The following is a 21,681-nucleotide window of genomic DNA, read 5'->3' as shown; positions in this document are numbered from 1 at the left end:
CCTTGTTCATAGAATAACCTTTACAGACCACTAAAAGCTAAAAGGTTTCATCTCTTTAGGATAATTTAAACAACATGCAAGTGAAGAGGTCGGTTACCATTCTTGAGCTGTTTTGGATGCATTTATGTTGATGTCAGACGTTTAGTAGATCTCCAAGGGTTTCTGGTGAAATGGTTTCGGTCAGTGCAGTAAAATTCTCCCTTTGCTCCGTCTCAACACTCTGCCTCCAGCAGCTATAAGACCTTAAATCGCTTTTTTTCACTGTGATTCTTGGAACTTGGATCTCGGACCAAAACCAGGGAGAGTTCCCTGGAAAGGTCGCGACGCCTCTGAGTTGACATTGTGGTTCAATTTCTGTGCTGCTCATCTGCTAACAAACACAAGTTGCTACACTATCCTTCCAGTTTGAGCTACATTGCTTTTTCCTTTCTAGTCTTTCTGTTGCAGTTCTGGCATTTTACCTATTTTTTTTTTGCCATAAAAAGTAAAAAAACAAAACAACTAAATTAGAAACATTAAGACCTGCAGCTGAAATGCTTCACCTCTCCTCTTGCAAACATTAACAAAAATGGGTGAACCTGCATGTATGCATGCAGTGGTGTCATTCAGCCGTTGCTACAGAGCAATTACACTTCCACAAATATTATGTTTAGGCCTTATTTATGACCACAAGGGTGCGTTTGTCCTTGGTGGCTGCTGTGTTTTTGTGTGTGGTTCAACAAGCCTGTTGTTTGTGGAAGCAGGGCAGGACTGCCATGGCAGAAAGAGGCAGTTAGGCATGTGCCTGTGCTCTGTGGGCAGTGGTTTGGCTCGCTTCCACATTCACAGATGGCCGGAGTCTCAGTCTCTCTTCTTTCTCCGGCTATCTTGTTCCGCTCACTCACAAGCTCCCCTCTTTCTTCCTCCTCTACCCCTTCCCGCCGCCCCTTCCCTCGCAGATGAAGACATTTCCTCTTGTAAACAGTGGACAAAAGAGTTGGGTTGAAGACACAACTCTGTCTCAGAAGGATATCTCCCTTAGTGGCTGTGGAATGCTTATGATTTGGTCGAAGGGGGTGGGGGGAAGACCTTCGCCAATGAATAGATTTTTCTTCTTCTGTTGTCTTTGTATCCATGTGACACATGTTGGCGTCCTGAATTGTTGGAAGATAAAGTGAGTTTTTTGCCAGAATGCATTCAGGAAAGCTGGTTCCCCTGAAATATTCTTTCTTTGAAGAAAAACGACAGGTAAACACGAGCCAGCGACTAATTAAATTGGTGCAAATTGGAAAGTCTAGAAGCGACATGCAGGGAGAAGGATGCAGGAACAGGTCATGTGGTTCTCCTATAAACTATGAAACACTGATTCCTCTGCTCTGCATTGCTGCACACATTTTTACCGACAGTGACTTGAAAAAGTATTCGGAACCGTAGAACTTTTTTTTTGCAGTTTTGTCAAAATGCATCCAAAAAACTTGTGTATTATTTGGATTTTATGCTACTTACCAACTCAAAGTAGCAAGTAATGTGTAAAAACGAAGTTTACAGTTTCTTTTTTTTTTTACAAATATAAGCAGTGCTTAGGCAACGCTCACACAGCAGGCGACACAAATCCAATTTTTTTTTCTTCCCATTTGCAACCCATATCCGACTTTTTTTTACAAGGCTGAAGAGAGAAAAATTAAATTTGTGTGTATTTTTTTTTGTGGAATTTAGTTCTAAGTTATTTGTGATAAATTTGTCTGCAGATTTTTTCTCTAAAATAGTTGAAAGAAAATGCAGTTTGTGGAAGCTGCAATAGCTAGCTGCTATTTTATATGCTACTGGCTGCTGTTTGCAAAGCAGCCAATCCAGGAGTGCCATTCATTTTCCTTGGTGCTGATTGGCTGTATGCCTAAAAGCAGAGATAAGGAAACCATAGATGCCAACTTCTGCGGTAGAGCTAAGACGGTTTCCAGTGGGCGAATTAATATACATTAAGCTGTGTTTGAACTATGAAAATAGACAGTTTATAAGCATTTTAATAGGGAGTCTAAAGTATCTGTGTATTTTTAGTTTTTCATTAGCAGCTGTGGTCTCTATCTTCCAGGAATACCAGGAGGCCACTGTGAGATTTGCAGCTATATGCCACTTATTGTTAAACTCGTATAACATACGAATAAATTCATGACCGAATGTTAAAAGTTTACGCCATACGAGTACTTTTGCGCGACAGAATTGTAAAATCTAAATCCAGCAACTTGATGAAAAGACATTTTGCTCCCCAGTTTTTTCAATAGCTGCATTCATTCACATCCACATACCAACAATTCTGGTGAAAACACTGGTAAACAAATGGCATTGATTTGTTCTGTGTTGTCACGTTGTTTTGGGTGATAATGGCAGGAAAGCAGCTCGGGGCTGTACACCGTGATCTACTCAGTCTGTTACGTCACCGTCAGACGGGCCGTCAAGATTGTTTTGTCATCCGATTGCAGATAACCCCCTTCAAATTTGAGATGCTTAGGGAGACGATAAGCTTTGTGCATGAGGGTAAGAGATGGGTGTGTTTGTTCCACGCAGCGTAGATTCGTCTCTGCACAGATTTGATAAGGGAACACGAGGCAGCGGTTTCTTCTTCTGGGAGTTACTTTGTTGATTCAAACTGCCATCAGATTGACGTCGTTTCAGGATGTGGTAAGAATGCTAGAGGAGCTGCTCAGACTCTGACTGAGCCGGGCGTTTCAAAATCTTTCGCAAACTTTTAACCCCCGCTGCACCGAAACATAGGTTTTAAACCAGCTTTGCTGAAATGACCTGGAGGGCTTTTCAGAATGTTTATTTTGTGGTAAATGGACAACATCCTGTTTTCACCGAGACACTTTTCATGATTCACATCACGTTTGTCTCTGTCTGTGAGGAAGGGGGGGTGCTGATGTCACATGACCGCGATGTTTTTGTGCTGCAACGATGAGTGCAATCAACCAAGCAAAAGTGGTTTTACACATTGACACACTTTCAGACACACAATAACTACCCAAGCTGACTAATGTAATGCACATCTTTAAAGTTTTGGTAGATTTTTTTTAAAAACTATTGGTTTGATTTTAACCCTCAATTATTTTTGTTTTACATCCTTTTTGTCATTGGCCCTAAAAATAACTTGCATTTATCGCAATGTATCAAAAGGTGCATGCCACTTTTATATTTATGATTCTTAGTCTAATTCAAATTGATAAAATATAATTTTCTTAAATGGCTGAAATATTAACATGTGACTTAGAAAATGTTTCACAATTCTTGAGTAAAATCAACAACTTTACACAAGCAGCTCCAGTGAGACACGTCATCATAAAATTGCTTGTAGCCACATAATTGATGCACAAAAATATGCGTTAAATTAAGTCGTGAACTGTCAGATAAGGCTTCTGCATGTTGGTGTTCCCGCTAAATCTTGAATATGCCCAATTTGGGTTGTCTTGGCCCTTTTATCGCAGCCTGTGGGGTTTTCCCTGACTGGGAACGATAATACAACCTGCTGAAGACGGGTAGCCAATCAGAAAGCGTGGCGATGTAAGAACAGACGGGAATCCCAAACAGCTGACATATCGCGCAACTGAGAGTACGGTGGATATCGGAGATGATATGTGGAAATGTTTATTATTATGTTTATTAAGTTAAAAATGTTAACTATGAAAAAACATAGTCGCTTCCAAATCATAGTGCAGCAAATAGAGCGGCTGCTCCCGTCGTCTATTATCCACCGCCTTTTCTTTTTGTTTCTTTTATCTCTTAAAATAAGTCCACAAACTGTCACTATTGCTTCTACATCGTCATCCGCGTTTGGTCATTCTAAATTCCCGTATGCTATGTTGGGGGTTTTATGGATTATTCTCTGGAATCGCGATGTTCTTGACTGGAATCGGTTCGTGTTGCTCCTGCCATGAGACACGAACCGATTGAACCTGTTGTACTTTTATCAGCTCTGTGATCACAGAGGTTTGGAGAATCGGCCGACAATCCTTAAATCTTGCCGTCTAAACCAGACAAGCTCTACTCATCTCGTCTCGACCACTGCCCAAACGGTCTCTGACTCTGGTTGCTATGGTAACGTTTACATATCCCTTCAAAATAAGGTACAGATGCGCCACAAAAACGAGCATTTTACTTTCGTGAAAATTTTAGCTCACGATAATGACTAACGGGAGCCCTGAGCTTGTTTCTCTGACGGTCCCATCTGGGAGTGATGGAGACAATAACATCCGAAGTGTTGCTTATATCCACAGCCTGCTGGGTCTCTACGTGGCGAAGCAGTTTGAAGCTTCGTTGCCTCATTAGCAGCCGGTCGCCGCATGTTACGCAGAGCGGCTTGTAATGTTTGACTCACCTACCGGTCCGGGATAAATCCATCCTCCCGTCTCTTCTCTGGGCCTTTTCCCCTTTGCAAAGAAACTTTACAAAGACATCTGATCCGTTTCTTACTCATTTTGCTGCTTGTGGGCTCAGTGTTGGCGCACAAGTAACAGAGAATCCGGTTAAATGATTTTCAAAATAAAAGATCCTCCAGACTCAAATAATACATAAAACGGAAATATTTAATTATTTCTTGCGCGGCCCGGTACCAATTGGTCCTCGGACCGGGGGTTGGGGACCACTGCTTTATACGATAAAGGAGCACACTGCTGACCCGTCCTCCACAAGAAGGGCAAGCCAAAAAGATCTTAACTAAATAGGCTTGCTATTCAGAGCCGCAAGTTAATGAAAAGTTTAGTGGAAGAAAAGAAAATTCGGTGGAAAAGTGCACAAACAGCAGCCATTAGAGGGTTGTGGAATGCTACTAGTAAAGGGTATATGTATTGTGAAACTGTTTTTTATTTTTTTTTTAGGGGGGCATGCAGATGTTTTGGTAAAATCAACAAGAAACTGTATTGCAATGCAGCAAGGTTGTTGTCAAAACAGCAGCTGCATTCAGGTTTGATTTATTTATTTATTTTTTAATAAAGTAAAACAGCACAAATGTAAATATTACCCATATTTCTCCGGTACCTGCAAACATACATTTGAAGCATTGGATCCAAAGAAGGAAGACGGACAATGTGAATCATAGGTTTTATTCTTGCAGCTTTCACCTACAATGAGAGCCACGGTTTTGTTTGCCCTGAAGGTTAAGAAAAGAGGGGGCAGTTAGTTGATCCCGAGAGGCAATCAGAGTCGGGGGATGACATTTAAATGAATGAAATTCCTGCACAGTGTTAGACGGCCGGAGAGAATCTGAAGCATCTCCTCGTTACTCTGCTCGTTTCATACAGCAACGCTAAAAGCCCAGGTACACAAAGGGCAGATGGAGCACTCTGTGTAAAGTGAATTATTTTATGGCACTTTCCCTGCCAGTAAAAAAAAATTAAAAAAAAAAAATCATAAGTTGCCTTACGAGCGTGCAGCTTTGTCCTGCAGCCGTGCTCATTGTCACTTGGTTTGCTGAGATATCAAGGGTCAGTTCCCCCCCTTCATCAATCCAGCGGCCTGCTCTTAAAATTCACAGCAGCTGAAGTGTGTCAGACTGATCGCGGCGCTCTTAAACCACTCCTCCACCAGGTAGACTCCATGGAGGACTTCTTGTGCGTGTAGCTGCTGAAGCTCACACACACACACACACACACACACACACACACACAGATGGAGTCACTCGCCCTCTCTCCAAGTCTGCCCGTGTTTATGGCTTAGCGCTCGGTTGCTGGAATGTGCTGTCCCACACAGCAAAGCTCCGCGCTGGGTCACAACTCGGAAGGAAACGTTTAGTTTATGAAACGGCATTGAGTCTGTTGCTTTTATCTCGGAGGGGGGATTTGCGTGTGTGTGTGTGTGTGTGTGTGTTTTTCCTTTGTTTGTGATATGTCGGTTTATGAGGTTAGTGCTGGGGCTCATTTGCTTAGCCTCCGCTGGCTGTCTGTAGCCATTCTATCCTCGGTTACACCCCATGTTTAAAGTGTAATAACACAATAAAAGCAGGTTTTACACCTATCTTTGATACAAGGAAGCTGTATGGCTCTGATAGCATTTGAAAGGCAGTGGACTGAAAGAGGAGATCAAACACAAAGCTAAGCTACACGTTTTTTTTTTTTTTTTGTCTTCGTTTTAGCTTAAACCCCTCTAGTGTGTTTTATGTTCTCTTTCTGAAATAAAACTTTTAAAATCTCACCAATTGCCTGTAAGGTCAATTTGAGTTCATATACATGAACCTTTTGTTCCCTTTTTTTTCTCCTCTACTATCTCTGGGACTAGAGGAGTCAGAAAATGACAGACACCAAAGCCCCGGGCTGCTTACTCTATCAGGAATTTTTGACACTAGGTCCTGACCTCAGAAACCTGAGCGTTCTGACCTCAGGCTGTTGGACTAAGCCGAGATAAGGAGCGGAGACGTATGTAAACGAGCTTACATTGCAGAGCACAATGAGCAGATTGTTACGCTCGCAGCACACTCCAAACAAAGCGGTGTTTAGTTTGTGTTCAAAGTGCTGCGGGGGGAACACCAGCTAAGTGCAACTCTGGGGGCCAGGCGAATCAAACGCGGCGAACGCCGAGGGCTGCAAGGCAAAATGCACTCAAAAGCAGAAACTGGCATTATTGTTCCTGCTTACGGATATGTACGCGGGACGCATTTCAGCCGCATGCTCGTGCAGGCCCGGCCTGAATTGAGTCTTCTGCTCACATGAGAACATTGTTGATATCGCGAGCTGTTTTGAACTCTGCAGCTGTGGAGATTTGTGGTTTCACTGAAATTCTCAGGGAAAGTGGAGAAAAAGGAAACCAGACCTGTGATCAGATCACGTGGCATTTTTTTTTAAAGTCTACAAAGGTGAACTAGGTCACCTGGAGGCACAGCTTTAGTGCAGATTTCAAACAATCACTTTTAATTTGGCATTTATAAACTGTGTACATGAGTCACCTGATTGCATATAAATACTTTTCCAATTTAGAAAAGCTTTGCAGTTCTTGAGGTCAGAGTCGGCATTTGATGCCATTTTTCAAAACGACATAAAAAAAAGCGGTCCAGTCAGCTGATTTAACTCTACATAATAAATATACCCGGGAGGTTTGACGTATCAAAAATGCTGAACCTGACGACCGTAAAGGGAAGTATTAAATGCAGATCGGTAACGATTTAGTCTTTTGTTTTCCCGTGTTGTCTGTGTGCGCTGATTTCTTGGTGGTTATTTTATAACAACTGGGCTTCGGTGTTTGAAGTTACACTTTGAAATATCTGGTGTGTAGTTAGTTAAACATCAGTTTTACCTTTTTATAGTACGTGTTCATTATTTGGGATATAAAAGCAGTGATGTAGCTCTTTGTATTTGTTTAGCTTTCTGCACGTATGCACTGGCATGAATGAGTATTACCTTTAGCTCGCTCTGCGGATTTCTGTCGGATCCATGTTTGGATTCTGGTTGGAGTGCCTGAAAATGTTAATATTACTAAAATTATATGATATTTTTACTAATTTGTCCTGTTTAAATCCCAATTCCCCACCTGGTCTTACCTATTCCAACTTCGGTTGACTGTTTTTTTTTCTTTTATAGTGTTCAGTGGTAAAACATTTTCTTTTTTATTATCTTTAGACGTAATGAATTTAGAAAACAGTCATGAAATTGTAAGAGAAACACATTTGTTTCAAAATGGCTTCCTACATCTTTCGTGCTTTCTTGTGACTTTATTTTTAAAAACTGCAACAGCATCCACATATTTTGCCTGCCACATTTGTTTTGTGTTGCTCTCTGCTGGTTTATCTCTTGACTCTTTCGCCGACGATCTCCTTAATCCACCCAAGTGTAATAAAACCAGTGCTAAAAACATCAAATATTTTTACGTTTCCCTTTCTTCAGTGAGTCAAGCCCTGTCTTTGTGTGCTCCTGTGGCTAATTGACTAACAAAGGTTGTGATGAAATAAAAGTTAACAGAAAGCCCCTATCCGTTTTTGTTTTTCAGCCTGTGATCAGCCGGCAGATTAGCTTTGCTATGACACTCTGGTTAGCGTCACTGATCAAACGCCGAGATATAGGGACTGTACCACCCATATTTCCTCCCAAGACAACAAGCCTGAGGACAAAGACTGAGCTTTAAGAGAAAGCGGTCATGAAATGAAAACATTCTAGTTGCTTCGTAGTGAAAACATCACATATCTGATGTTGGCAATGGATGGCTTTTCCAGGTACTAGCTCTGTAAAGTGTAAATTTCTTTTGAAAAATCTTTTTTTTTTTACTTAAAACCTCTGATCTTTGCTGGGTACGTTCTCTTCGATCATGAGATGTAATAAAAATGTACATATCACGGAAAAGGAAGTTTTACTGAATCTACTACAAACTCTTTGCTTCACAATCATAGTTTAAGGCTGAGGTTGGGTTTCGCTGTTGCTTGTGCCGCACTTTTTCCTTCCACTAACCTTTCCAATAATATGCTTGTGTATGGCGCTCTACAAACATCCAGTTCCTACAGCTAAGACATTTTTGTCTTACCTTTCTTGTAGAGAACATTAGCAGTCTTGCTTATGATTGCATGACTGATATGCAATGACATAACATTTCTGTTATGTTTTATTATTCTGATGAACTGAATTGTGGGTTTTTATGAACATTAAGCAATAATGATCAAAATCAGTGGAATCAAAAGTTTTGAATAACAACTAAGGAGTTTCATTTAGTGTTTTATTAACAAATTAATGAACTTTCAGGTCATATTTTGACTGAGATACACCTATAGAGCAATGTGGATTTGAAAACTAAGTTTAATATGCATGCTACATTTCTGCTTTAATATTTTTATAAAATAAAAATAAACACATGCATTTTATTTATAGCAATGTAACTGTAAAATCAATATGTTGGAGTATTTTTAAAAATTTTGTTATTGTTCATTTTAGACATTTTTGTATTAATTTTTTTTTTTTTTTTAAGTGAGGGCATGCCTACTAAAAAAGCTGCAGCCCTATAAATGTGTCACTATTAGTGCTTCATTTAAATTAAAAAATTCATTTTAAAGACATCAACACAAACTTTTGAATGTAAAACATTTAAATTATTCTTGATTCTGATAACTCAGAAGTCTTTGTCCTCCTCGTTAAATGCGTCTGCTGCTCCACTCGGTGTAAACATGTCATGCATTGCACGCGTATGTGACATCTGCATCATTTCAGCTGAAACGTGCACAGCAGTGGGCCCCAAATAGGAGCTGTGAAGAAGTTTCCTTTGTCTTTAGCTGACCAACATGAAACCTTCCGCTCTAATGCGCCGCTCCTACAAATCAGCACTATTTCCTGCTGAACCCAGACAGCGTGATGGGCGGGTGAAAGACAGGGGTGTCTGCTTTCTGCCACTTTGACAGTAAGACTAAACTTTCCCGTTTGTTCAGGACATAAATCTGTTCGCAACACCGTGACTGCACATACGCATTGTTTAGATTTTTTTGTTCCCGTTCAAATTCTGACGAAAACCTTTGGTTTTTCCACACAGACCGTTCTCGACTCTAAATCCCCCCCGAGACTGCATCGTGTCGTTCCCACACTTTACGTTTACCGCCGTCTTGCACTCATGCGCACACGAACCCATGCATACATGCACACAATATATAATGCCAAAACTAAACACTTGCACTGTGTGTAAATACAGAGTCTTGTTGACACTAAAATACAGCTTTGCACACCCTGACTCGAGGTGTTTGCTAGCTGGTAAAATATTAGCTTTGGATTGGCGGCTGTCATGAGCTCATCGGACAGGCGCTGTTAGGTGTGTGTGTGTGTGTGTGTGTGAAGTGGAGCCACGGTTAAGCCCAAGGATACGAAGTCATGAGCATACGAGCAGGATCATTTGTGTTTGTCTGTGTTTGAGGTTTGACCAGACAGTTGTCTTCAAATTATCATAGTAAACAGACAGAATGAACAAGATGTCACTGTGCTGTCAGGTTTTATCGCTTTTTTTCTTTCTTAAAAGTTACTTTCCTTTTACTTTTAGCCAAAACACAAGTTTAAAGCTAATTTTGTTTTTAAGTTGGCAGACCTTTTCTAAGAGCTGCAAGTCCAGCCGGACTCTCGTTGCTCACTCAAACATCCATTAACTCAGCCATCCATTAAACATGTCATTCCTCTTAACTGTATGCAAGGGACGCCCCAGAAAGAAGAGCGAAGTGGCGGCCTGGAGGGGCGCCAGCATATGCAGAGTGCAAAATGAGGTGAGCCAACACCTCAGTGCAGCTCCAAGCAGCTGGTTGTCGACAGAGCAAATATACATTTAGAGCAGTGAAGCCAGCCACGGCTCCCACTCTGATTGTGACTCTCCTGCTGCAGATGCCTCTGGCCTGGAAGGACCAGCTGGCTCTAGATACTGGTTTAGATAAAGAGCAAGGCTGGGAAATGTGGCTAAAAGATCAGGTTTTTTAAATCGCAAGTTTTAGTTTATCATGAAAAGACATAACGGCGCATTTAGCACAAAACGGGACAGATTTTAAACGGCTTTGCCTTACAGTTTTAGCTCGCTCCAAGGGGAAACGACAAGATATTAAAATTCTGCTTTTTCAAGAGGAGGATGTACCGGGATGGAAATCTTCTGTTTATCATGCAAAAATCCTTCACAGTTGTCAGTTTATCTTCAGTATAAATATTATTACCACAACTAATACTCTCACTGCCAGCTTAAATGATGTTCAGAACACAGTGTGTGTGGTGAAAACTTTTATTGTGAAGACTTGAGGGAGGGTTTTATCAGTTCGTCTGTCATTGATGCTATAAAACAGACTCTCATTGAACTGCTTCGAGCAGAATGCCTCATTATTTATTATTATTTTTTTGTAAACAAGTTCAAGCAGCCACTGATACAAGGCTGGAAACAACTTAAGCCAAGAAAACTATTCTGACTGAAGCAAAAGTTAAATGACTTTTACTGGCCACCTAGTAGGTTGAAGCTGCGAGATTAAGAGGATAACTTTTGCATGAAGCAATGACGCGCATCATCAAAACATTTCCTGCACATTTATAAAGTCCACAACACAGACACAGCATTTCCAGTTGAACTGACATCTCTTTATTTTGACAGAAAATCAAACAGATCTAGAGTTTTAGTTGTGAAGTGCGGCAATGAGATTCAGTTTCAATGTTCATTTTAAAAACTGTTGTTTTTTTTAATTATGTTTAAGAAAATACAGCAATTTTAAAAGTTAGCATTTAAAATTAACAGAGAAACTTTGCACCATTATAAGCATTTCTCTTGGTAAGTTGTGAAGAAAAGACAAAAATCTTTTTAAATAATCTAAATGAAACTAGACTGAGAACACAAGGTAGAACACAAGCCTCCATTCCCATGCTTGTAAATGTACCATTTTTATTATGTGTCAGGGTAAAACGCCCCATAGCTCTGTACGTAGCCAGTGTGTGTTTTTTTCTTTTTTTTTCTTTAAAAGCTAAAGAGAATTTATCACACCAGCAGTTTCTGCATCTCGGCTTTAATAAGCTGCTATTGAGGTTAGTGAGGTAAAGAAAACTGTCACCTAAAACCCGTACAGTCTTAATTGCTTGTTTCTAAAGATAAGACTCGCCACACAGAGCTCTGCAGTTGTCAGTTCACTCATGTCTTTCTCCCACTGACTTTATTTTCATCTGGATTAGTTTGCAGAAGACCAATGCTGCAAACTCTGTTTTGATAAAGTCTGGTTGATAATTTAGCTTGTATTGCATTTCACTTCATGTCCAGAAATTAATCTAAAATGAAATGCTTAGTTTTGAATGCTGTTAAATTTTCGGAATCCATTTTGTTTTTGTGCAAAAACACATTTAACTTTGATGCATTTAACTTTGGTTTCATATGCTCACCGTGTTCACTCAGTCGTTTTTTTTCCAAGATGGGCTAGAATATTGCACATGTAAACAGATTAGCCGAGCACTCTGTAAAGTGTTGGGACTGGTTTTTGCAAGCAGCACCAACTCTCAGGCAAAGGTCTGAACAACTCGTGTCCAGGATGTGTGGGATCTGCAGAGACGTTGGCGACCGATTTCCTGACCCCATCTCCATAAGTCCTGGAGGAATATTTCAGCTCCCAGCACGCAGAGCAGATCATGCGGCACTGAAAGAAAGTTGCAGCAACTATTACAGTCTTTTTTACGGTCTGTGTCATGGTAAAGATTGGAAAAATGATAGTTAGGTTGGCTAACGCTATAGCTGCCTGGCTAACACTGACTGCCTGACTTAGTGGGGCCGACACTTTCTCAGGGCCCTGAACAGGATTGGGACAAATGTGCTAAAAAAGTCTAAAGCTACGGTAGATTTAGACTAGCTTTTTATATATCTTAACAATTAACATAACTTTTGGTCACATTCGATGGATATTTACAATGTTTAAATCATTAAAACTATTTAATGTCCTATTGGTTATTAGTGTTTACTTGATGTAAACAGACTTGGATGCATTTAACTATTAATTTCAGTGTCATTTACATTGAAACAGGAATGGCCTGTGTGCTGAGGAACATTTACGGTGTAAATGTAAACACACAAGATTGTAGCCAGAGGCTAATTTTCCTGACTATCTCGCATCACCGGCTGACGTCAGAAAAGGGAAGAGTTATTTATTTATTCCCTTTTTAATCTACACGTTACCATCTGTGCATTTGCAGCAGAGCTTTTTGACAGGCTTTCAAAGGGAAGTAAATCCAAGCGTCCTGGGTGGGGTCCAATTGGGACCGGTGTTTATAATTACCTTCTTGTACAACACCGCGTGTTTGTGGTCGCATTTATACTTGTGTGTGTGTGTGTGTGTGTGCGTTTCCTCGTTGCACATGTGTTTTTCGCATGACTGATAGCAGCGCCGTATCAGGCTGGTGATACGAAGCAGGAACATGTTTATCAGTGTAGCAGTGATGTATGCGCACGCTCATCTGCACACAGATTAGCAGCAAACGGAGCAGATACTAAGTACATCCATCTGAAAATGATGCCTGTATCGTTCTGTGAAAAAGTGCTTTAAGTTTGTTCTGTGTTTTCCCACATTTTAAATGATTTCAAATCATTAAAAATGTTGACGTAAAAACAAATTAGTTTTAAAATGACGCCATTTTTACTTTAATTTGTAAATTAACAGTAGTAAAGCAGTTTCGCTTAGCCACAAGGCTAGAAGTCACTTTAATAGAACCTGTTCGACAGCATGAAGTAGGCTAAAATATCTCAAAAAGCAGCAGACGATGTGACACTGATATGAGTCAGTTTGAAAAGGGTCATAGTCATTTCTGGAGAAAACAAGCAAAGTGTTATCTTATTTTTTTTTAACATGAACTGCCGATTACATCTGATTACATCTCTCTCTTTGCAGAGACGAGGGGCCATCTCCTATGACAGCTCTGATCAGACGGCGCTGTACATTCGTATGCTAGGTAAGTGTTTCCCTGTCCTCACCCTCAGACACACACATGAACACTTTGCAGATGTTAGAAATGTTTAGTGGTTGTTGTGTATTCCCAGTGGCTAGTTTATACAGTTTATATTTTAAATAACTTGATCCCTGCTTTTGTTTTTATCTCCGTCACACCAAGTTTGGTTTGCAACACCGGGAGTCTTTTGGGTTTTATCAGATTTAAAGTACAGACTTTCCGCCCTCGCCAGAGTAAGAGCTGGTGTGTAGCTGGGCTGACTGGTGTTTTTCCACGTGCCGTTGTGTACATACTGTATGTGTGTAGCACCATCCATTTGCCCTGAGTGACTCCAACCAGAGTAAGCAGTTTAGAAAATGGAAGAGAGGATGGAGGACTGATAGATCTGCCAGTCAGATGGAGCGAAATGCGTCTCGGAAGGAGCTGGATCAGCAGCTGCTTCCTAATCAATAAGGTTATTGGGGATGGATGTGATTAGAGGCTGGTTATACCACTGCGGGCTGTCTATTTATCGTTGATGTGGGAGTGTGAAGGCAGCTTCTGTCCCTTAGTACAAACACTTTTTTGAGTGGAAGCAAGGGAATAATCGGAGAAGAGTCGCTCAAATGCTGACCTGCGAAGTTCAAACTGTAGAAGGATCTTACCGGGAAACAATAAAATTGAAAACTGTTTAACTTTTTTATTTAATCATAAGATCCATATACTTTTATACTTTTATTCTCCTCCGGCTCCATCATGATTTAACTACTTCCTTGTAAGTCAAACGCCTTCTTGCACAGTGGTCACTGCCGTAGATGGCTATTGAAAAGCTGTGTACGTGTGTGTGTGTGGTTTGTTACTCCTTACTCTGCCGCCTTCTAGCCGACCAGTGTAGCTGCACGTACTGGCAAGGTATTCTTCTTCAAATATACCCTGCCAGTAGTCTTTTGTAAATGTTGAATATTACATAAATATCTAACCAGCCCTTTAATAGGAAGAGATTAACCTGGAAGCTCTTCGAATCCTGACCAAGGCATTTCTCTTCTTTGTGGTGTTTTTTTCTGGGACCTCCGGCTCCCTCTCTCTGTTCGAACCCATAAATGTTAGGCTTAAAGGTTATCAATTATGTGCCCTGTCTTTGGTTCATCTAATCACAACTTGATTTTAACATTTCACCCATCAGTATTTGGTTTTGCTTTTGGACACTCATTCAAAAAAAACTAAACTAAAAAAGCAACAATTTCACAACTGTTTTTGGTCTCAAGTCAACGTAAAATAGAGGTTGCACCAAAATTGATTTGATTTTAAAATGCACTAAAACACTAAACTGTAAACTGTTTTTAGAAACCATATAGACAATCAGCACTTAATGTAGAATATTTCAGTCCTTATTTTAGTCCAAAAAAAGTTGATTTATCATTTTAATTTGTTGTAATTAAGTTAGCCTAGATCCCGAAAAAGCAAATCAGAAGCAAATTTTAGGGATTCTACTTTGTGTACTATGTAGATAAAGGATGCTAATATTTTACTCAAATGACCAGAATATTATAAAAAATAACAGCAGAGAAGAATCAGGTAAAATTTTTTATTTACACATTAAAAAGTGTAAAAACTTTTAACACAGCTCGTGTCATTTTAGTTTAAAAGGCTGAACTGATATAAATCAGAGACCGTCATATAGTGTAGTGGAGCTAATATCTAAATGGAGATGATGTTAGACGGGGCCTCTGAATGTCTCTCAAGAAAGGGAAAAACTGCAATATACGAGTTGTAAGTGGATTCTTAGGGTGTTTTAAAATCAGACAGTACAGTAAACTTGGTTCTATCAGGACCAAAGTTGCAACATTTGTTACAGTTTCAGCTGGTGCGGTTCACTTTCACACTGCACTGTCAAATAAACCAGGTTCTCCCTTTTGCCTGTGGCGGCGCTCCACCACGAACCCCGAAAGGAAACAACATGAAAACCGCTGAAGAAGACACGGAGCACAACTGCCTTCTTTACATAATGTAACAAAAATGGAGTGGCGTCGGATTTTAGTGGTTGTAGGATTTCTCTTTTGTCTTTGGCAAAAGACCACAAGGCATTTCTCCTATTAGAGCCAGACTCGTACGTTTGTTTAGGTTGTATTTAACCAGGATGTCCTACGTTACAGAGTCTGTTCTGCTTTTGGAATGATATTCAGTACATTTGCCATCCACATATGCATTGGAACCGCGTCAGAGTTCACTTCAACCGAACCGAGACTTGGGTTTGCAGGTGGACCAGAGTTTGCCTGGTCAAACCGAACCAAACTTTCTAGACAAACAAACCAGTGTTTGGTTAAAGTAGACCAAATAGGACTGGTGTGTGCACCCTAGATCTGTATACCTCCAATTGAGTTTACTGATGACGACGCTCAGCCGTGTCACTGTTGTTTTTGTGGGGAATGCGCGTTGTTGAAATACACCGTTGAGCAACAAAAAGCAAAACGAGAAGAATGAGAAGGAGAAGCACAGAGAGCTCAGGAGTCAGAGACGAGGTCACATTTTCCTTAGAGTCTTAGATTTGGGCTTGTTTTCTGCTCACTCAGTATAAAATATCAATTTGTATTTCAAAGTCTAAGTTTATGTTGACCACCTTGGTGGACGTGTGAAAAACTCTTCGAAAGGCAAATATTATTTAAAAAAAAAAGAAATAAAATAAAAATCATTCCTGTGGATGATTTAATCCACTTAATCCTAGTGAGTCTGTCATAATTCATGCACGAAACGGCCACTCAGAGCCTTGGCTGAGCTGACTGAAGGGGGTTTTTAATCATTTTCCATGGCCAAGTATGACGGCAGTCTCGTACGTCATTGGCATAAAGCATCTGTGTCTGCAGGATTTTTTTATTTTTATTTTTTTTAGATTAAGTGGCGTGTGCGCAGGAGAAGCACGCTAATGCAGACTGGTGTTTGCCTGTGCCCGGCTTTAGCCGGCTAACTTAATGCTGATGTGCTTTCAAATAGCAGCACTCAGAGCTTTTGCCACATCAGTTATAATGACCTGACCTACATCCACCCCAGAGTACCGGCACTAATGCACCATTGGGGGTGGGGGGGAAACATGGACTCTGTGACTCTCAAAAACACACTAATCTCACACACACACACTCGATGTTGACCCGAAGCACATGTATCTGCACATGTGACAGATGTTTATACATACAAACACACACTCAGTGCCCAGGAATGCATGCACTCTTGTGTTTTTAGTTATCCATCGTTTCTTTTTCTTTTTTTTTCCCCCCAGATCAAAGTCCTTCTCAACAAATTGTGAAGCATTGTTTATGCCTTGAATTGTAATTCAAAGTTTTTGGTATTTTGATAGGAGCTTGTGTAGTGTTCAAACAGCTGTTTGCAAGTAAGTAACGTGCCGGTTGTGGGTTCACATGCGTGCGACTTTGCTCTTTAATTTCGATGCACACATGACAATCTGACGTGCCATGCTGGGAACGTAACATTTCGATGTCTAGCTCCTTGATCAGTTAACTTCCATGTGCAGAGCCTTGTGAAAAGAAATACCCCTTAAGCTATTTCCACAATTGGTCACAACCACAAACATCAATGTTTTTACTGGGGTTTCTTGTGATAGACCAACACACACCAGTAAATTACTGACGATGAAGAAGAGAGATGCGTGATTGTAAACGGTTTTACGAGTAAGGATCTAATCTCTTTCTATAAAACAATGTGTCAAGTTTTAAACCGAAGCACTTTTTATGAACCGTAGGAAGATGATAAAAGTATGGCACAAACCTAAAATGGAGAACATTAACTAGAGGAACAGTCGAGGCCCATAGTCATTCCCGAGGAGTTGCAGAGATCCACAACTCGGGTGGGTGAATCGGTTGGCTGTTTCTTTTTAAGGGAGGAGTGATATCTTGTTTGTGGATCTCTACTGACCTCGTACGAGACACGGCAAACGTGGGAAACGATTTCTCCATCAGATGACAAAAGCTCGACTCTGCTCAATGCGCACCATCCTCATGGCGAAACGTGGGGCTTGGCACCATCAGGCTGAGGGAATGCTTTCTACTGCAAGCGACAAGGAAGTTGGTCAGTTTTTCCACATAGATTGCAAAGCAGTGACAAACCTTTAAGTGGGATATTGAGCCAAAGATGGCTCCAGAGCGCAAAAGCCCTGGTTCTTAACGAGTCTCGAGAGCTACACAGTAAAAATCAGCGACTCAGAGCTAAGGCGAAGATTTGACAGTACTAGTTTGATGCTCTGCTGCAGGTTGCTGCACTAGCCTACTGCTGCAGGTTCTGGTTGAAACGTCTTTTACAGTTCCTCATATTTTTCTAATTTTGACATATTTCCTCTCCGTCTTACTAAGCCTACATGTGGTGTGGCTCCTTTTCAACTCGCTCTTCCTTTGGCACAGAGGGCACAGGATGTGGTACACATGACCTCATGTCCTTATCGAAAGTTTGCTCCTAATTTCCACCCTCTGGCTTTCTCAAACTTAGCTCATAGGCCATTAACGTAATCGAGTATCAACCTTTGATCAAGCTGGAAATTGAATGCATTGAAACTTGATCTTATCCCCAATTTGTAGCAGGATTTGAAACTTGGTATTCACACTTATGCTATCTGACTGAATCTGAGCTATTTTGCAAATAATTGAGTCAGTTCCATCTCAAAACGAGTAAAGCTGGAAGAGATCTGCCTCAAAACACTCGCATCTGTTGTTGCAGCAAAGGGTGGATCAACAGTACATGGCCGTTTTTTAAAAAGATTTTTTTTTTTTTTTTGCACTTATTTGCAAGTACGTGCTTCCTTGTGTTGGTCTATCGCACAAAACTTCAATTGGTTGTTTTTTATTTTGTTTTTTTTTTTACCTGACAAAACGTGGAAAGGTTTAGGGGCATGGATACTTTTGGGAGGCTCTGTAGAGCCTTGCCTGGAATCAACACTCTGGCATTTTGCTGCATCAGCGTCACAGCATCGTTCTGCCACCTCACTATAATCTCGCTCCTGACTGCAGTCTACATGCTGATCCGTCCGCCGTCCGTGGGGTCCAGCTTCGGAGCCCGCTCCTCCGCCTGACTACTAAAACCGGTCGTAGTTCGACTCCAGGTCGCCCTCAGTGGCTCTGGGTACTAATAGTAGAGCAGACTGTCCTGATATGGCACTGCATGCTCAGCTGTTCACTTATCTGTCTGTTTCCTCTTCTGGGACATGGGAGTGTGTGTTTGTGTGCGACTGTTCCTGCATATGAATAGCACCCGCTAGACCTGGGTCAAATCGTACTTTCTGAAATCGCAGCTTCTGCTTGTTTCTTAATTTTCTGAGAATGCCAGCGTGATGGGTTTTACCATATTATTGACCTGGTTGTAGCTATTCCAATAAACAGATACGTTAAAATTCTTCTTCTTATTCGAAGGGTTTTCTGTCAAATCTCCAAAGTAAAGGAAAACTATTTTCTGACAAGAATCGAAAGGCAACTTTTTAATTCATTTTTATTTGCATTTCCCCCCCCCACCCCAAAAATGTGTCAAACTTCAAATTAAGCTATTCACACATTTTTCCTTTTCATTAACACATTCAATAGACATTTGAACGCAAACATCTGCAGAATAACAAAGCTTACAGATTTATATACGTGTGTGGAGTGCAGTTTTAAAAAACGCCATTTGGTAGACAGCCCCAGACTGCAGCCTAGTTCGGCATAATGTCAAAGATCTTACCCGAGTTTAGAGTTCCTTCTAAACTCTAAATTAAAAACAATGATTATGGCCATTTAAAATTTGCTATGTACACACAACTACAGTGCGTCCCACAGTTTTTCTTGCCACTCTTCAAAAAGGGAAAACAAAATGGAGTCGAGTTTATCCTGGCAAGATGCAACAAAAGTAGTGAGGGGATTGTTACAATATTTATTTTTAGGTGTTTGTAAACTATTATGTGCATATTCTAAAAACAAATAAAACGGAAAAATAGTTATTTAACAACTCTGAGCTTTTCTTTGGATGTTGCCAGAAACCCAGGATCATTTAGTTTGGCTTTCCTTAAGGAGCTCTTTTAAATGGCACTGAAAAGGTTTAACATCCCACTGATTTTTGTCGTTTAAATTTAGTGAGCGCTTGGTTTGTTCTCCTGCTCCGTACATCATCATGTGGTCAAGCCCGTCCTCATGGCACTTAAAAAAAAAAAAAAAGGGATAAAATCATGTAAATCAGATCAGTCTTGAAATATAACTTCTAAGTAGTTCTTTTTTTTGTTTTGTTTTTAGAACAATGATACTTTTATTTATGTATTTTTTTTTTTTTTTGCACGGTACAAATCTTGAGGAAACGAGTGTTAATTTCTTCTAGGAGATGTGAGAGTACGAAGTCAGGTTGGATTTGAACCGGAACGCCGAAGCTCCCACCCCTACCTTTGCATAGACTTCCGAACTCTTCACAGTGAGTATGGACCTCAGTCCAGTGTCTTTAAATCTTTCCCCACTAGATCAAACCCATGACTGAACACCTAGAAAATATGTTTCCCATGCATTTAACCAGCCAAGCCACATAGGACCGGTCAAAAGTTTACATACACTCATCATCGCCATGGATGCCATAATTATTTTTGATTTTTTTTTTTTTTTTTTTTGGTGATAAATGTAAACATTGTGAGGCAGAATTACTAACGCTCGATAAACTTCACCGCTTTTTGCGAAAAAATAATTTGTGCACAGGTTTGAATTATTAATGTCCTTTGATGCACACAAGGTCATAAATGTGCATACGGGTCTGGGTCGCACCAGAGGACTCGCGTTAAAACCAACATCGATGTGCTAAGCACCACTGTCCAGTTTAAACACCCAACTGTGTCCAAGTTCCTCAAGCTACTGATTGGAGGGGAAGGAGTTGGTCCAAAACGTCCACTCAGCATGATGCTACTTCCACCGTGCCTTGCAGTTGGTGTAATCTTTTTGGTTTTAAAGTGTCGTCTTGACTTCTCAGTCTTTTTCTCCAGAAACGTCAAGTCCAAACTAAGTTTCTCCAGAAACTTTACGGTTTTAGTTGTGGAGGAGGTGCTACTCTGAGTCCACAGTGATTTAAATCTCGATTAACTGTGTGGAGGATGACGCCGGTGATCCAATTGTTTTCAGCTCGTAGAGGGTTTGACATCATGACTTGGTCTGAAATAATTGTTCAGGTTAATCATGGTGACTTGATAGTTGAAATAATTGCCAAATAATTTAGTAGTCAGCTGTTAACTGGAGTATCCAGACTCAAAAAAGAAGCCATTTTCAGAGCAGTAATTAAGCCAAAACTGTGTAAAAATATTCACATTTTGCATTAAAGATAAAAAGAACCACATTCCACTATCTAATTATTAACTGGTTAACCCCAAAAACATAATCAAAAGGTCAGTCTTGCACCCTAAGTGAAAAAGGGTTGTGTTTTTCACATGTTGATGTCAGAAGTGTGTATTTATCTGCAGATGTATCCTTTGCTACAAACGATGAAGTGTTCACTAAAAGAATGCCGTTATTGCATTCTAGGCAGTAAAATGTTTATTTTTTATTATTATTTTAAAAAGGAACTGAGTTATTTGTTCATTTGCGTCTTTTAGCATATTTCTAATATTGTATAAAAAAACGATTCTGGTGGTCAAAGAAATATCTGCAGAATGTGCCATTTAAAAAAAAAAAAATCAGATTAATCGTCAAAACAATCGATAGATTAATCGATTCCTAAAATAATTGTTTGTTGCAGCTCTAATTCCTTTTCTTCTGATGTGATGGTTTTGGTCTGATGAGTGAAACCTGGACGTTGTAGGATTTTTCTAGTAGCAGAAAAATAATCCTAAACACGCATCAGGTTAGCATTGGGTTTCTGTTAAAGCCCTCTCCTCGGTCCTTCAGAAAATGTATACGCTACACATAAACGCCGGTTCTCAGCCTGGAAGTGAATCTGCATAAATTAGCGCTACTATTCCTGCCAAGAGGATTGGTCTAATTCAGAGCCAGAACGATGGCTGCAGCCTGTTAATTTCTATAAAAAGCATGTGGTTAACCAAACGTTGGTGAGGTGAACGGCTATATTGAAACCAGTTTGCTTAATTTTGACCCCATTTGGACTAGAGAAGATAAATTCAAACTCATTTCTAACAAAATCAGTCGGATTAGTGTATATAAACTTCCAACCGACCTATATGTCTTCAATGCGTGTTGCTTTAAATGATCCAAGCCTTTCAACTGGTCATTCAAGCATAACCTAGCATTAGGTCCATTATGGCATATTGACTGATCAAGCCAGCCTCTGATAACAAGAGGCGTTGGTTGGTTCCTCTTCTGGAAGTCTTAGTTAGGTGTGTCTTTGTTTA

The 21,681-nt window shown here is 40.3% G+C and overlaps 1 protein-coding gene across 3 annotated transcripts in view; it reads left to right on the top strand.

Moving 5' to 3' along the window:
• pde7a (phosphodiesterase 7A) overlaps positions 1 to 21,681 on the top strand; it is a 32,016-nt gene that overhangs the window by 4,750 nt on the left and 5,585 nt on the right. The window contains exons 2-3 of one of the 3 annotated variants that reach the window (XM_014966963.2): positions 13,304 to 13,364; positions 19,683 to 19,769. In XM_014966963.2, the coding sequence (XP_014822449.1) occupies positions 13,304 to 13,364; positions 19,683 to 19,769 (148 nt within the window). Of the gene's footprint in view, positions 1 to 13,303; positions 13,365 to 19,679; positions 19,770 to 21,681 lie in introns of all 3 variants that reach the window. The other 2 variants (XM_014966954.2, XM_014966972.2) reach the window with 2 other exon arrangements.

The sequence above is a fragment of the Poecilia mexicana genome, unplaced genomic scaffold (genome assembly GCF_051168715.1).
Source record: "Poecilia mexicana isolate PSO_F unplaced genomic scaffold, ASM5116871v1 scaffold_20, whole genome shotgun sequence".
NCBI classification, from domain to species: Eukaryota; Metazoa; Chordata; class Actinopteri; order Cyprinodontiformes; family Poeciliidae; genus Poecilia; species Poecilia mexicana.
Note: the sequence above shows the minus strand (reverse complement) of the source record. Positions and strands in the feature narration are given on the sequence as shown.